General features: G+C 42.6%; 1 protein-coding gene across 7 annotated transcripts in view; it reads left to right on the plus strand.

Moving 5' to 3' along the window:
• Positions 1–15,811, plus strand: part of FAM124A (family with sequence similarity 124 member A) — a 43,664-nt gene that overhangs the window by 23,331 nt on the left and 4,522 nt on the right. For 4 of the 7 annotated variants that reach the window (XM_080569576.1, XM_080569577.1, XM_080569573.1 and 1 more), the window contains exon 3: positions 5,091–5,830. In XM_080569576.1, the coding sequence (XP_080425702.1) occupies positions 5,091–5,830 (740 nt within the window). Of the gene's footprint in view, positions 1–5,090; positions 5,831–5,938; positions 6,008–8,515; positions 8,600–11,393; positions 11,527–15,811 lie in introns of those variants that run through there. The other 3 variants (XM_080569578.1, XM_080569579.1, XM_080569575.1) reach the window with 3 other exon arrangements.

A 15,811-nucleotide genomic window follows, 5' to 3' on the forward strand; every position in this document is an offset into this window, starting at 1 on the left:
GAGTTTGAGGTGGTGTGCTAAGCAGGGCATGCTGAGAAACACATTATGCTGCAGTCCTGCATTTGCCAGATGACATTAAACAGTGGGAAAAGAGAACGGAGGAGCTGGTGAATCTGTCACATCCTGCCTGTTCAAAAGATTATTGATGCTGCATAATTCATCAGAGCGTGACCTAGCAGTGGGTTCTGCTGCCAGAGGTGGCCAGTAACCACTTCTGTTGCAGCTGCCGACAGAATAATGCTCCTTGTTTATGAAAATAGCCTCTGTCTGCCCTAGAGCCTTTCAATTAACACACCTAAAAGGGTCAGTCTTGTGTTAGAATCAAATGAAATGTGAAGGTCCTGCTCAGTGAGACATGGTACCATTTCAACATTTATTTGTGTTTTGGAAAGGAGTTGAAATAACGAAATATTGAAATTATCTGTGCAACAAAAATCCCAGGAAGACTCAATTAGTAAATATTATAGCGGTTTGCTTTTCTTTTTTTTTTTTTTCTGACATTATTTATACAAGGAAGTGTTGTGTTTTGTTTGTTTGTTTGTTTACATTCCCAGAGTTAGAAGATTTTTATTTATTAGCAATGAACAAAATATGCTGATCCATGATGTTCAGTTTTGAGTTATTTCATTACCTTCTGCTAGCAATTATTTCTTAGTAATGAAGTACTGTTTGATGGGTGCTGCAATTCTGGAGCTCAGCATGTTCGTTCTGATCCTCTCTGACTGCCTCTTTTACCTCTCCTGTAGTGCTTCACAGCATCAGAATTCAGTCTGAAATGTTACTGATGTAGTGACGAAGGGATCCAGTCTATAAGGCTGTAAGAGGCTCAGACTTTGGTTCCCATGAAGTGGTGTGCCATAGCGTGGAAATGCAGGTTCATGTTTTAGTGCTCAGGTTCACGACGCAAAGTTCCAGCTCAGCTCAAAAATTTATGTCAAATATTTATAGGCCGAGTACCTCCTCTCAGTTTCCTTGATAGAAAATTGAAAATGTAGATGCACAGAGGATTGAAAATATCTCCCTCAGTTTGGAAATGCACTTTCCTATGCAGAAACTGGGGCTGGGATCCAGTCTGCCTAAAATCTCTCATTGCCCCAGTCTCCATCCTAGCTCAAATACTTCCCAGGTTTGCCTAACTCTGTAGGTAACTCTTCATGAAGTATCTCCTGGTTAGTGTGTGGGGTCTTTAGGTCCCTATCTTGATTCACCAAGACAAGTGTAAGAGAGATGTTTTGGGAAGGCAGGTGCTCATCTCCCTCCTAAGCTCTGCTACAGGCCAGATTTGGGCAGTTAATGGAATTCCAGCCAAGGAGGGTGAAGCCAGGAAAACCAGATGTCATCCAGGCTGCCAATGGTGGTGACTTCTCCTGAAATGAACAAGTGTTTGGAGCGCTACCCCAGAAATGGACAGGTCTTCATGCAGGACCCCTTCAGGGGGGACGTAATCTGGGCCTTGTAAAAGAGGGGCCAGGCTGCCAGCTGCGGCCGGATAACCACAGCAGCCTTTCTGCTAGAGGAGCCCTAGTGCCAAAAAACAAATGCAAGAGGGAGGTTTCTCTAACCTAGCATTATCCAGCTGCCATGGGGAAACTCCCACCTGAGCCTAGCTTCTGAGCTGCTGGGTACTGACCTGAAGTTACAGCTGCTCGTACAGTTTTGGCACCATGAGTCCTACATTCCTGGCCAGCTTCAACAAGGACAGTGTTACCCAGATACTGGACTCTGAACTTCATGGCACCTCCCAGGGGTAGCTGCTGTCCCCGCACCCTCCACCCTTAACCCATGGCTTCCCACGTTGCCCATTTGCGTCACTAAATGGCCACCGCTGACAGAGACTTGTCCTGTCTGTCCCCAGGACAAGGCAGCCTGAATTTTGGTGAAGCCGCTGGCACAGACCTGACAGCGCCCACTGCTTTCTGTCAGGATGTCTTTTCCTGATGAAAAGATCCCAGTTTCTGGGCAGGGAAGGGAGGGGAGGAAGAGCCACAGGACAAGACTGCCATACTGCTTTGCAGGACTTCCTTTTTTCTCTGCTCAGCAGTATTGCATCAGCAACACAATAAAAACAACACATAATGGCCCATCAGAAGCTCAGTCATAAAATACCAGGCCACCTTCTGCTGCCAGCTTTAGGACATCAAGTGTGAGAGCCCTCAGCATTTGGGCTGTTTGCTAACAGCTGTAACCTCTCCTGGTGGCAATGCTACCTAGCAGATGAGTAAAAAGTCTAGGATTGTGAAATGCTCTTTCAACCTTGATAGCAATTACCTCTTAGCAATGTTGGTCCTTTGCTAAGTCAAAAAGAATTAATCCCCTTCTGTCATGGGGGGAAAAAATGTCGTAGCTGTGAGAACTGCAGAGCTTATTTCCAAATAGATGTCTCAGCATTTTGATATTTTCCGTGGGATTAACTGCTAACACAGAAGGGCTAATACATATGCAGAGCTTTCATTTGCTTCTGTGACAATTTGCCGGAGGGCGAATTGAACTGTGTCATGAGAAACGGTGCCATTTCTCCCCTTTCCCTGTGAGTTGAAGCAAAAAGCCTTGTTAGTAACACAGAAACAATTTGCAGCTTACCATCAGCTCAGGGGAAGTTTATCTCAGCTCCTTACCTCTCATTTCTGATTCTCTTAAATTTCTGGTTTTCTTACCAAAACAGAAAGGCTGCCATTTTATAAGCACAGAAGCCACATAATGAAAGGTGTAAAAGTGGCACCCACCCGTACTGCAGTAAAAGCATCCTTGCTAACAAAAAAATAGATACTGAAGCTCTTTCTGTACTGCTTTGTTACTTTTCCACCTTCAGCGTAGTTAGCTGCTTCTAGTTAGGGAAGGAAAAAAAACAACGTAAGATTAAAAAAAAAGGTGATTTTCACTGTTAGATATATATAACCCTAACTGCTAATTATGGTTTTGTGCAGTGCTTTGGTGGTCTTCTGCGGCTGGCTCTCTGAGCATCTGGGGCTGATGGGCACAGGCAGCAGAATACTAATACTGGTGCTGGCTGCAAAATGAAAAATGCTTTAGACCATTCAGTGTCCAGGCACCACGCTGAGCAACAGGAGGGCAGAAAAGCCACGCTCAGGGAATTTTTTTTCTTCAATTCAGAGTAAGAAGCCCGCAGCAACGATGGCTCTTTGCTTCGCATTGTTGTGCCCAGGCTTCTTTCAAAGCTGCAGTCATTTATATGCATAAATATCAAGCCTGTAGCTTGTTGCATGCTCTGATAGCATTTGTGTGACAAAGGAAACAGAGGGAGAAAAGAACTGAACATCTTCTATTCCAGTCTTAAAAAACGAATGGCTGCGTAGCTATGGCAATTATTTTCTTTCTGGTTTTATTAGATCACTGTCCTCTGTAATTTGTTTGCCTTCCTGTCCTGCTGTCCCATGAAGAAGGCCATGACAGGGCCTCCCCCCACACACCCTTTGTCTTTCTCCCACACTGTGACTATCCACAGGGGATATCTCCAAGAATTACCTACCAGTAACAGTTGTCACAGCGGAGCCTCTTGCTGTTTACTGACACAGATTTTTTCTTTTGCTTCAATTTTCTTCCATGAACCATCTGACAAAGTCACTCTGCATCACCCATTTCATGCAGATACAAGAACTCCACAATGGTTGTGTTTTTTATAATTTCCTTGGGTTTTCTGTATCTCCCCTGGGAAAAATGCTTGTTATTTGTTCTGCATGCCATATAATTCTGCAGCTTCTAAACTGAGGCTGATGGTATGCTTACTGGACATCTCTGGAAAGCTGCACAGTCGCATCTAGCTTTTCTCTGTGTCTTGCAGCTATCCTGTATTAAAAGACACCTAAAACACGCTACTTGTATAGTGCTGCTTTTCCATTAAAGCAATTGCTGAAGTATCACAGGAATGTTGTTCTGATGCCAGGATGGAGGAGGGAGAGGTTCATACAATTGCCAATAGGAGGGGAAACAGCCTGTGAGACAATCCCTCTATTAAATGTGGTCTGTACAATGAAAAGCTTGGGAAGCCTTTCTAAGTCTTCACACACTTAGGCTTTGTGCCCAGGCCTGGGGTCTCAGACATGTAGGTAGTTTCAGAACACCACATAGAGGGAACCATTTCAGCAAAAATATCCAGATTACCTGCATGATTTATTAAACTGTCTTGGATCTCTGTTTACATGCTTCTCTCTTGGCATGCAGCTCCAGCAGAACAGAAGTGATAATTCCACCCCTGCCCTCCATCCAGCCATTGCTCTGCTGCTGAGCTGTCAAAGAGGTTTTAGGGACAGCAGCACAGACAGCCCTTTTGAATGCTCCCAAGGCAAAATAGGGATTTCTTTTCTCCCTTGAGTAAACGTAACTTTTTGTGCTTCCTGCTTTTACCAGTCGTCCCTAATGTTATAAAAACCTTGAAGCGGTAGTACTGTACTTATGATTGTCTAAGGACATAAACAGTGCAGGATTTGTAGGGAGAATTAATATCTTTTCCTGAAGAAAGGCTTATCTGTCTGAAGACTCCTCAGTTGTTTTTTTTCCCCAACTGTACCAATTGGTCTAACAAAAGATATTGCCTCTCCCTCTAAACTTTGCCATATTTATTAAAACAGTTGCCTTCAGGACACAGAACACTTTTAACTTGGTGGAAAACTCCGGTGTCAAGGTGATAAAGTGGAGTTCAGCGGTGCAGCAGTGCAATTTCCATGCCCCAAGCCAAGTGGTAAATTAAAACAAGATGGGATGAACATTGTCCACTCCAATTGTTCCGCACATCATTAGTGTCCCTTCCACCCCAACTCTATGTCAATATTTTTGTCTTTCCTACCTCTTAGCTGTAGGAGGCAGCTCTTTCCTAACACAGAAATACACTATGGGTAATGTCCTTTGGGTCCTATCCCAGTAGAAACAGCAACTGTTATGGCATGCTTGATGAAACTTCTCTGTCTTCTGATTACTTTCTTGATTGCTTTATGTCTGCACATTATTTTTGCTTTATTGTAGGTGAGCCTGAGAGAGATGAAAAAAAGCCCAGTGTGACTGAGTAGACTGTTTCTCCATCAAGGAAATCAGTAGGTTAAAAATCTTAAAGGATGTTTTTCTTTTTACACTCCCAGGTGAACTTTCTGTGGAAGAGATACAGGACCCATTCCTCGTTAGTGTACATATTATCACCGACCCAGGTGAATCCAAGATTCTTCAGCAAGCCATCGATAAGCTCCTAGCCTGGATCCACCCGGACCTCCAGTTGTTTCGAGTCTCAGAAAGACGCGTGTCCAAGAAGCACAGGAAGCCAGGTAAGGCTGGGGTTCCTCAGCCAGCCCTTGCCGTCATTCTGTTCCTGCAGGAGGAATACGGAGAGGAGCCCATCTTGCAGCTCCACGAAACCTTTCAGCGGCCACCTTGGCATTACCACCACACAGAGCGAGTGCACGGGAAGTTCCTCCCTTATATGCCATGCAGCCAGGACTTTTACACCTTGGCTCCCGAGACCCCTCTGTGGGCCATTCGCCCAGTGCATTACGGGAAGGAAATTATCCGCTTCACGATATACTGCAGGAATGAAAACTACACCGACATTTTGAAGTTGTATGAGTTAATACTGAAAAGACCGGTATGTCAGAAAAAAGCAGACTTTTGTGTTTTTCCTGTCTATTCAAACATGGAAATAGACATTCAGTTTTCTTTAAAAAAACTTCCAAAGGGCCAAATACCAGTGCCAACCGAGTCAGCAGTGCTGGAATTCAGAGTGAAAGATGTCGGACAGCTCGTTCCTCTCTTGCCCAACCCTTGCAGCCCAATTAGTGAAGGCAGGTGGCAGACTGAAGACCACGATGGAAATAGGATCCTCTTGCAGGTAAGCCCAGTATGCCGGGAAACAGAAGAACATTTATTGACTTTGTGCAGAAAACCTTAATCTAGAACAGCAACCAGAAGAGGAGGCTTTTCTATTGCTCTACTCTAGGTGAAAGAGGAAGGACTTTACTGCTGAAGAACTCAAAACCCCTTGCTGTGTGTGTAACTACTCAGGAAGGCAGTTGAAATGCTATCCAGGTATCACTGAACCTCAGTTTATGCAAAGAATGATTTGAGATGAGGTGGCTATTTAAAGGAACAAGGGGAGAGGGAATTACGAGCCCAAGTGGAGAAATGTGGCTGATGGGTGTAGTTTTATAGGAAATATGGGCACAGAACGGACGGTTTTATAAAATACCTCTCAGTTACAAGATTTTTATGGGAGACAAGCAGAATTCCTGATGGTACACATTATTTTCTAGAATCAGTTTGAAAAACAAGGTGACAGGCTGCACCTCTCTTTTTCACAGTGATTATCAGGATGGAGGTGGAGGAAAGGAGGTGAAGGAAAAGAAATGCAGCCTGGGAGATACATTCCCACAGTCTGTCCTCTCAAATTAATCTCAGGTCCTCATAACCAAGCCCAAAAAGAGAATTTATTTGTTAGGACATCTGTAGGCATGATATCTGGGCAGTGCATCAGCATGCACTATATCCAAAGGAGTTGAGCAGGACAACAAGCAACAAGCTTTCAATAGCTCCCTGCTCTGCAAAGGGATATGTCTGGCAATCCAGAACGAGGTTCACGTGCATTCCTTCACAGCAGAGGTGAAGGAATTTATTGCTGCTTAGCGTGAGAAACAAGGAGTGCAGACCCTCACCTTTAGAAGACTTTTGTTCAGATTTTGAAGTAGGGTATTTTTTTTTTTTGGAGTGCATTTCATTCATGAGCTCAGCTTCCTCAGCTTCCCCACCTTTCTGCCAAGGTAGCCACCAGTTTGTCAGGATTACTGACTGCAGTGTAGGCATATCTGTGTTAGGCTGAGATAACTTGTAAACGTAAGCTTTCAAGAGCCACCACAATACCTTTAGACAGCACCCACTTTAATCTATATCCCTTTTCCCCCAATCCTTTTTCTGTATGTGTTTGTGTGTTTTTTAGTTTTTTTTCCTATCTTTTTGGTTTTTTTTGAGGGGGGGGGTAGGTGTTTCCTATGTGATATAACTGATTTATGAGATCTTTGCACTGGTTCCAAGTAAATTGAATGGAAAGAAAAAAATAAAGAAAAGAAAACAAACAGACCTTGTAAATAAGGCTTTCAATTTCTAAACAGCAAATTTTCAGAAATAACAGGCACTGGGCAGTGCAGAGTTAAAGTGAGATTGCCATACAACATGCTGAAGTAAGCTTTGCAAAGTTAAAACAAGATTTTTATCATGTGCACAAAAGAGAAGAATGAAAGCCTGTTAAGTATGGCCTCCAAATGTGATTGATTTTCATTTCTGTTTTCAGTGAGGGTGGTGATGCTGAACAGGAGAGCAAAGTGGCAAATTGGACTGAGGTTACAGAACTGGAAATTATCACATAGAATCATATAATCATCTAGGTTGGAAGAGACCTTCTGGAAGTGGGATGAGGCAAAAGAAGTTTAATATAAGCAAAATGGAGAGAAAACAGACTTTGTGTCTAACATGAAATTGTAGTCATGAAGTCTAGGCCTTGGTACACAGGTCTTAATAATTTTATACAATCAGAATTAGAATCAGGAAAATGTCCTGTTTGTACTCAGACAACTACAAATCACCCTGCAGTCTGCCCATGACAAGGGAAATGCAATCTCTAGTGTGCTTCAGAGTTCATATCCCCTAAGGAGTGTGGGCAGTGCTTGCACCATTTCTCAGGGTACCGAGGGTCTCACCTGTGCTCAGTCCTGGCCTCCAGAAAGGTGACTTTGGAGAGGCGCAGATACAGGAAAGGGCTCCCAGCACACGCAGAAGAATAGAGGCCGCCTTACAAGTGAAAACTGAAGGAGTAGGGCCATGGGAGCCTTGCCAAGGTCAGTCTGAGGGGAGCTCTGACTGTGCTCTGAAAATACATCAGAACCTCAACAATAGGAACTGGGAAAGGGAATTTCACCTACGTGATTCTTCTGGCACAGGAACAAAAAGCTGCCAATAAACGGATTTAAGTTGGCAGTTGTTCATATCGATGGCCAGCCACCCAGGGGGTGCAAACAGGTTCATATCTTAATTTGAGTCAGGGTGCTCAGTTAAGGAAAAGGAATTATATGATGGGGTATGGGTTATAGAAAGCATTTGATTTGGTGATCCATGGACTCCTTCTGTTCTTCAAACTCATTCTGAGTTAAAAAATTACAGTGTCTACCCGTTAAAGCAAGATACAGGACTACCTTTTGACTTCTCATATAATAGTGCTTTTAACAACATTATCGATGCCACAGCATCAGTAACAACTTTCACCTCTTTGCAATTATGCAAATCCAAAGAATGACTTCATCATAGTTTCCAGCCTGCACATCAGGGGGGCTTAGCAATCACTGGCGTTTTTTTATTTACTGCATATTGATGCTGTACTTTCTACAGAGTAAAATTACCAATTATACCTAAAATGTTTGATTTACATCCTTGTTAATAACAGGCAGTGATTAATGTTTGAAATTGGAAGATACTTCCATGATTAGACTAACAAAATGTGACCTCTGTGTTTTTGCTTGTGTGCTTACAGGGACTGGGATACTTGCCAGCCAGGTTGATCCATGTTCTTCAAAATTACATTTTGCAAATGGAACTATCAAGGGGCACAGATAAAGTCAGTGCAAGAAAAAATAAAGTTATTCATGGGCAGGATAAGTCTGTTCAATATCATAGACCTCATTCCTTCATTTGCTTGGAAGCTGTTCAAAATTATTTTGTCACAGTAACTTTTCTAGTGGCAAGTTAGCTCCGGGGTGCACCTCTGTGCCAGCCAGGGTGAAGCGGTAAGGAAGACTTAAGAGCATGTCCACACCCAGTGGGAAGACCCATGCTGCATCACCACTGCTAAGCCCAGAAGCAGGAGATGTGGGGGCACTTGTAAGAGCAGTGGGAAGAACATATAAATATTGTAGCTAAGAATATACCATATTTTGGTATACGAAACATATCGCTAGTTTTATAGGTCTTGTCCAAATTCCTGGTTGCCTCTGGACATAACCCCCCCAGAGTGCTAATGAATTTGCATGCCTGGCAGTGCCGTGTGGGAAGCAGGAGAGGTTAATAAGCGATGGGCTGGCTTGGCCATGCATGGTTGGGAAGCAACGAGTAGTGAGCAGAGAGAAGAAAGAAAATACACAGAGGGATTCTTGAAATTAGGAGAGTGCCTTTGCATAAGGAAAATAAATAAAAATACAATTTTGGCAGAATTTCCCAAACACTCTGCATGGGGTAGGGATGCAGACATATTTGGGGGGAAGGTAGACAGCAGACAACGAATTACTCAGTGCTTAAGCATGAGATCTACTGCCATTTTACATGCCAAAGGGTAACTAAGACACCCAAAAGAGACCTTCTGGCAGATTAGACTCAGAACCTACAGGAATGCCAAACAGGCAACCCTAGGAGATATCAAAATGGATCAAGCATCTATGCTCAGGCACCTGATTCATCCAGTTTCTTGCTGAAATTCCTCCCCCTCCACCATCTCCAGTACCAAGAAACAGACAAACAGTACCAAAAAGCCAAGATAAATAAATAAAAAATCCCAAGAAATGTCCAGTTTGCTACAAGTCTTTGCTAATCCTGCCTGAAGCAATGTAGTCAGATCTGGCATTGTAAGGCTATTTATTATGTTGATGACCCTATATTGTTTATGGAGTGGCTATTTTCTGCCTAGTGTTGCTTTACAGAACATCATTGAAATAATAGTGCAAATGTTAACTGATTGTAGCTTTTAATTAGAGGGGTTTTTTAGCCAATTTGATGAGGCAATCAACCAATGTTTTTCTTACCTATACTGGGCAACTGTAATCTTGAGTTCAGAAGTGATATAATCATATTCAGGAAACCTGCTTTATTAACTGAAGCATTGGTTCTGAGAAAACATTGCATGTGGACCCAACCATTACATCTCATTAACCTGCTGCTGTGTGCTACCTGCAAGCCGAGGTCTCTGCTACCTTTGGAGGTTTCTCCATCGCTCAGTGTACAAAATGACTATTATACATCTGTGGTTGACCAGTATTCATCCCCTAATGGTTTCATGAGGTCAACTGCCGTCATTTATGTACAAGATCGGTATGTTATTGTTGCCTATGTCCTTGGAGTTGCCAGAAGTAAGTCTGTGTGTGCAGATGGATGCCACCTGCATTTTGTGAGAGGCATTTGCAGCACAAAGTGCCTGAAAATGAGAAACAGCATGAAGGTTACAAGCCTACACAGACATCAGCAAATACGTTATACAGAAAAGGGATTCAAAAGCTGATAGCTGAAAACCTCTATGTTTATTCAGTGTAGGATATACAGGTGTCTGTGAGGCTCATGAGCTCATTACTTCATCCCCTTTTGTCTGGGACCATGAGGAGAATAAAAGTGCCCTTATTTTCCTCAGGTTGCTTAGAACATGTACATGTCTTCATGAAGTGATGTTGTAGTCAATCTTCATAGTCAAGATAGATGAATGCAGAAATCAGGGAGAGATTTTTCCATGATGCACAAATAATGAAACATATTTTAGGCTGAGGGAAGGGAGTAGAGGTAGTGAGGTAGTGCCGTCATGCAGAGCACTAGTGCTTGGCCATAACCAGAAGCTAGGACAAGAGGACTCTGAAAATGCAGAAAATACCCTGTGTTAGATATATGGGCAGCAGGGATGAGCATTATTGAGCTGCTAAGGGTCAAACCGATTACCAGATCTGAGGTTAGGACAAAGTTCTTCCTTTTATTCTCCCAGGCCTAGCTGAGACTAAAGGAATCATTTTACTCATCACTTCAGCACGTACAATGGTTTGTATCTCAAGCCTATCTTGGCCAACAAGAGCCAAATCTTGGAGGCTCAGGTCCACTTCTGTTTCTGTTCAGAGGTCCAGGACACAGATCAGTGTGGTCATAGTGAAATTTACTTCATGTGACCTTCTAAACCCTGCCAGACCTCATGTGGGTCTGCATTTCCTATCTCCAACACAAAGCAATATTAATTCTCCTACCCTTAGTTTACAGTTCGGGTCCTTGGTGGTCATTCAACATTTGTATGATCTTGATAAAACGTGTAAATAATCTAGGAGCATTAGTCAATTTGCTTCCTTTTAAGGGTCTTGGGCTTTGTGGCATTATGCTTGGGCTCTGTCTTATGGCTCTGCCTGAAGCATACAGCATTTAGTCTCTTAAATTTCCGAAAACTGAAATGCTTTTGTCCACTTGAAGTATCAGCAGGCTCAGTAAAGAAATGGCTTAATGATTTTTAAAATGATAAACACAAGGTCAGAGTGGATGGTTTAAATGTCTCTGTGTAGTTTTATATTCTGTTAAATTATCTAGTCCGTGTTACTCAAAGGCATCACTGACTACAAAATCTGGGAAATAAAGGAAAGAAAGCACAGTCTCACAAATGCAGTCTTGTGTCACTACAGTTAAGCATATGTAAAAGAGAGAAAGAGAAGCAAGTAAACCAGGAAGCAGAGAAGGGGAAGAGGAAAGACAAAAACAGGCAAAGAGGGGGCACTTTGGAAGATAACTCTTTGATCTACAAGAAGGAAAATGGAGGTGAGTAAAGAGCTTCAAGCTTGCTTAAATTGATAGTGCAGATAGAGCAAACCTCAACACAAAGAAGGAAGAAAGGCAAGAAAAGCATAAAGGACAAACAAGGATGTATAAAGTCACCTTTGCAAAAATTTCTTTTGGGGCAAAAATTGGGCCAGTCAAGTCAGGTGCCTTAATCTGAATTAAATAATCTGTCTAATTCTGGCCTCCTGTTTTCAAAATCTTGCCCTTTATTTTCCTTTCCTTTTAGTGCCTTAGGTGTTTGATTCTTCTTAGTGCTAATGATTGCTTTTGGTCAGGACACAGCTGAGTCAGTTGCTAATTCAAACAGGAGTTCATTTTGCAATTTTTTTCTTCACCCCAAGGTACTTTTTTTCTGTCTTCTCCATTAATGCAGTTATCTTTCATGGCATGGTAAGATCTCTGATAGCTCTATACATCCAGCAAAATCTCTTGACAGGGAATATCTGGTGTTACAAAACACCCAACCATTTTAGTTTTGTAAACACATTATGTGCCACTTTTCAAATATGTTCAATTCAATTTTAAATTGCATTTGTGGATTTTGCCTTTTGATATTCTGCCCTCTGAATACATTGTATCTTACAAATAAGACTTTTTTATTGTGATGTTAAGACTAGCTTTTGCCACATTTTCTCCAGTTGATTTTTTTTTAACTTTATTTTATATCTGTATCAGTCCCACTGGTTTAAATACCTCTAAACAAACACCATTGTGCTGCTGTTGAGCAATGCTGGCAAAATCTGAGTTTGCAATGCAAGAACTGATTTTCTCATTGCAGCACTCACAGTTCGACTGGTTATAACCTTTTTCTTAAAAAGCAGATAACTTAGAAAAGACTACAGGACTTTTCTTGTCCGGTATGGGCAGCCCACGTGAAGTTGAAAGTACCTCTCTGTTCACCCCAGGTTGTTTATTGCATTCCTGGATATTTGTCATGAAATTCTTCTGCAAACTATTGTAATGCACAGAGACTCTAAATCCTTCCTGGCCTCACAGAGATTTGTGCAGAGATTACAAATGAGTAGCAGATTAGCACTAGATGAAAAAACCCGTTCTGTTAGAGAGCTAATCGATTGAAGCCACAGCCGGTTTTGATACGCGTATTTGTGGCAGGGTTTGGCCGATCTCTCTCCCTGTATTTGGAGTCTTTAAATAAAACAGCTTTCCTGGTGTGGTGGAAGCTACGTTGGTGACGCAGCCATTTAGATAGAGTCTTTGTTGTCTCAGGTGCTGCTCCCCTGACCAGCATCTCCACCATGCTGGCTCCTGATGCAGGCAGCTGGGTCGGGCTGTGGTGAGGGAGCAGGTAATGCAGAACGCAAATGAGGAGAAGGCTACAGAGACTTAAATAAAGAAAATAATTCATTAAAAATACAGCCTGTGGGACTGAAAAGCCAAGGGAAGAGTTGAAGAGCAGGGAGAAAGCTGAAGAGCAGTTGAACGCGCATGACACACAAGTAGGTCTTGCTGTTTCCAGTCCCACAAAGCCCAAAGGGCAGCAGAAGATGATCGTCTCTCACTCCTAGGGCCTTGTTTCTCCTGTGAATGCAAGGAAATCTGGTTTAGCTGTTAAACTTTCGGGATCTGTCATGCACTGTACAGCCAAAACAAAGAGGAGCCATCACATGAACATCCATATACAGTGCTGGGGTGGTAGGAAGGAGTACGGTCAATGGGCTTGGCACAGGGCTAGGAGCTAGTTTTGCTTGAGTTTGAATCCTTGTTAAATCATGGAATCCTCTCTGTGATCTATGACAAGCCACAGAATGTAGATATAGAAAAGTCTTATTAGTCCACATAATCCGGTTCCCTACAATACAGGATTACACTGTAATCTTTTTTACTGGTATTTCATGAGATGGAGCTCTACCCACAGGATGTGTAAATATTAGAAAGAGCTCAAAACAGCTATTCTTGTGTCTGTGTTTTATTCCCAAATAGGTTAAAACAAAGTGGTTTCCTAATGTCCAGTCTGAGCCTCCCCAGGTGCAGCTCCATGCTGTTCCCATGTGTCCGGCCATGGGTTTCCAGGGAGAAGACAGCAACGCCTCCCTCTCTATTTTGCCTCCTCAGGAAGTTGTAGAAAGCAATGAGGTGTATTTTTTGACAATAAATAAGAAAAGCAAATTATTACCGTTGTTTAAATACATGAAACTCTTACTGGTGTGCTTAATATCTCCTGTACACACCAGATCAAAATGAATACATGGGAGTTATCTCTGCAGGCTTTGTGTTCAGCTCCTGATTGTAGACACCTACAATGATGTATAACTAGATGTTTTTTTTCCGTGGGCTACAGTCTAATTTTAGTCAATGGGTATGTACTCGCTACAGCCCAAGGATCTACAGAGCAATTCAGCTAACCCAATGCAGCAGTCTTCTTGAAGGAAAACTGAATTGCCCTCCAGGTGCCACTGACTTTGCTAACTGGACAACTAAATCCTACTTGTGATGGCTGTGGGCTCTGTTTTACATATACAGACAGATGGTATAGTCTGCTTAAGGTAAAGGAGAGGTTTTCATACTGCCCACTGCTCCTGTGCAAGTGCCTGGTCTGTCCCCAAAAACCTTGTTTCCATGTAGTTTTTGTCTGAGTGGTTACCAGTGCTTGTGGTCCCACAGACCTTACCCTTTCACAAACAAGAAGACTGCACTTAGTGCAACCTTGGTTTCTCTAGATGCCTAATCTGCTCTATTATCAACAAAGTCTGCTAAAACACAAAGACAGCATGGAGGCATGCCAAGATCAGGCAGTCCATGATTTTTTTTCTCTGAGAGGTAGGATAAACATGAGGTACTTCTGCTGATTCATCAAGAGTAGTGCCTGACTCCATGCAGTGTATCTGGTATCAGAGCTACTGCTCAGAAAAAAAGGAGCACCCGTGGTTAGTGCAACCAGCAATACAATGAGGGGTACAGAATCACAGAATCATCTAGGTTGGAAGAGACCTCCAAAATCACCAAGTCCAACCTCTGACCTAACACTGACAAGTCCTCCACTAAACCATATCACTAAGCTCTACATCTAAACGTCTTTTAAAGACCTGCAGGGATGGTGACTGAACCACTTCCCTGGGCAGCCCATTCCAATGCCTAACAACCCTTTCAGTAAAGAAGTTCTTCCTCATATCCAACCCAAACCTCCCCTGGCGCAACTTTAGCCCATTCCCCCTCGCCCTGTCACCAGGCATGTGGGAGAATAGACCAACCCCCACCTCGCTACAGCCTCCTTTAAGGTACCTATAGAGAGCGATGAGGTCTTCCCTGAGCCTCCTCTTCTCCAGGCTGAACAACCCCAGCTCCCTCAGCCGCTCCTCGTAAGACTTGTTCTCCAGACCCCTCACCAGCTTCGTCGCTCTTCTCTGGACTCTCTCGAGCACCTCCATGTCCTTCTTGTAGCGAGGGGCCCAAAACTGAACACAGTACTCGAGGTGCGGCCTCACCAGAGCCGAGTACAGGGGCACAATCACTTCCCTAGACCTGCTGGCCACGCTGTTTCTTATACAAGCCAGGATGCTGTTGGCCTTCTTGGCCACCTGAGCACACTGCTGGCTCATATTCCGCCAACTATCAACCAGTACTCCCAGGTTGACCTTCTTCTACAAATTCATCTGAATGGGGTGATCTCTTTCAGGATATCTCATTATTATTTCTGGGTTACCCAGAAGTGTCTCCAGCTAAGAAACAACTGGTATTTTCTTCATAGACACAAGTCTTTTATGTTGTTGAGTGAGTTGTTAAATGAATTAACTCACCGATTGCATAAATAAAACACTGTTGCATATAGACATCAAACATGACTTCTGGTAATGTTTTGTTGACAATTTAACTCATTTTATTTGATACTTTTGCACTATTGATTCCTTATTAGTTTATCAAACTGCTGCAGTACTGTGGTTAATGTACTCATGAATTCATTTAATTCCTTATGGCATTAAAGAAAACAGCTTATTTTATTACACAGAAATAGGTTATGGATTAACATACCTCATTATGGATACATTGCAATGTATATATTCAACTATAATGCCTAAGTGAATTCCTAGGGATTGGCTGTCCTATAAATCACTTCTAGCTAGGCAATCACAAACAAGCAAAAATCTTTTACAGATGTGAAAAATCTTTCTTTTTTTTTTTTTTTCCTGTAAAATGACATCAATAAAAAAGAGAAGATGGTTGTGACAGATCTGGGTCACTAAGACAATACAATGTGCACTAGCGAGATGTTAGAAGCAACAATATATGGAGTTCTTTTAGAGAAAGA

The sequence above is a fragment of the Anser brachyrhynchus genome, assembly GCF_964034855.1.
Source record: "Anser brachyrhynchus genome assembly, chromosome: 1".
Classification (NCBI taxonomy): domain Eukaryota; kingdom Metazoa; phylum Chordata; class Aves; order Anseriformes; family Anatidae; genus Anser; species Anser brachyrhynchus.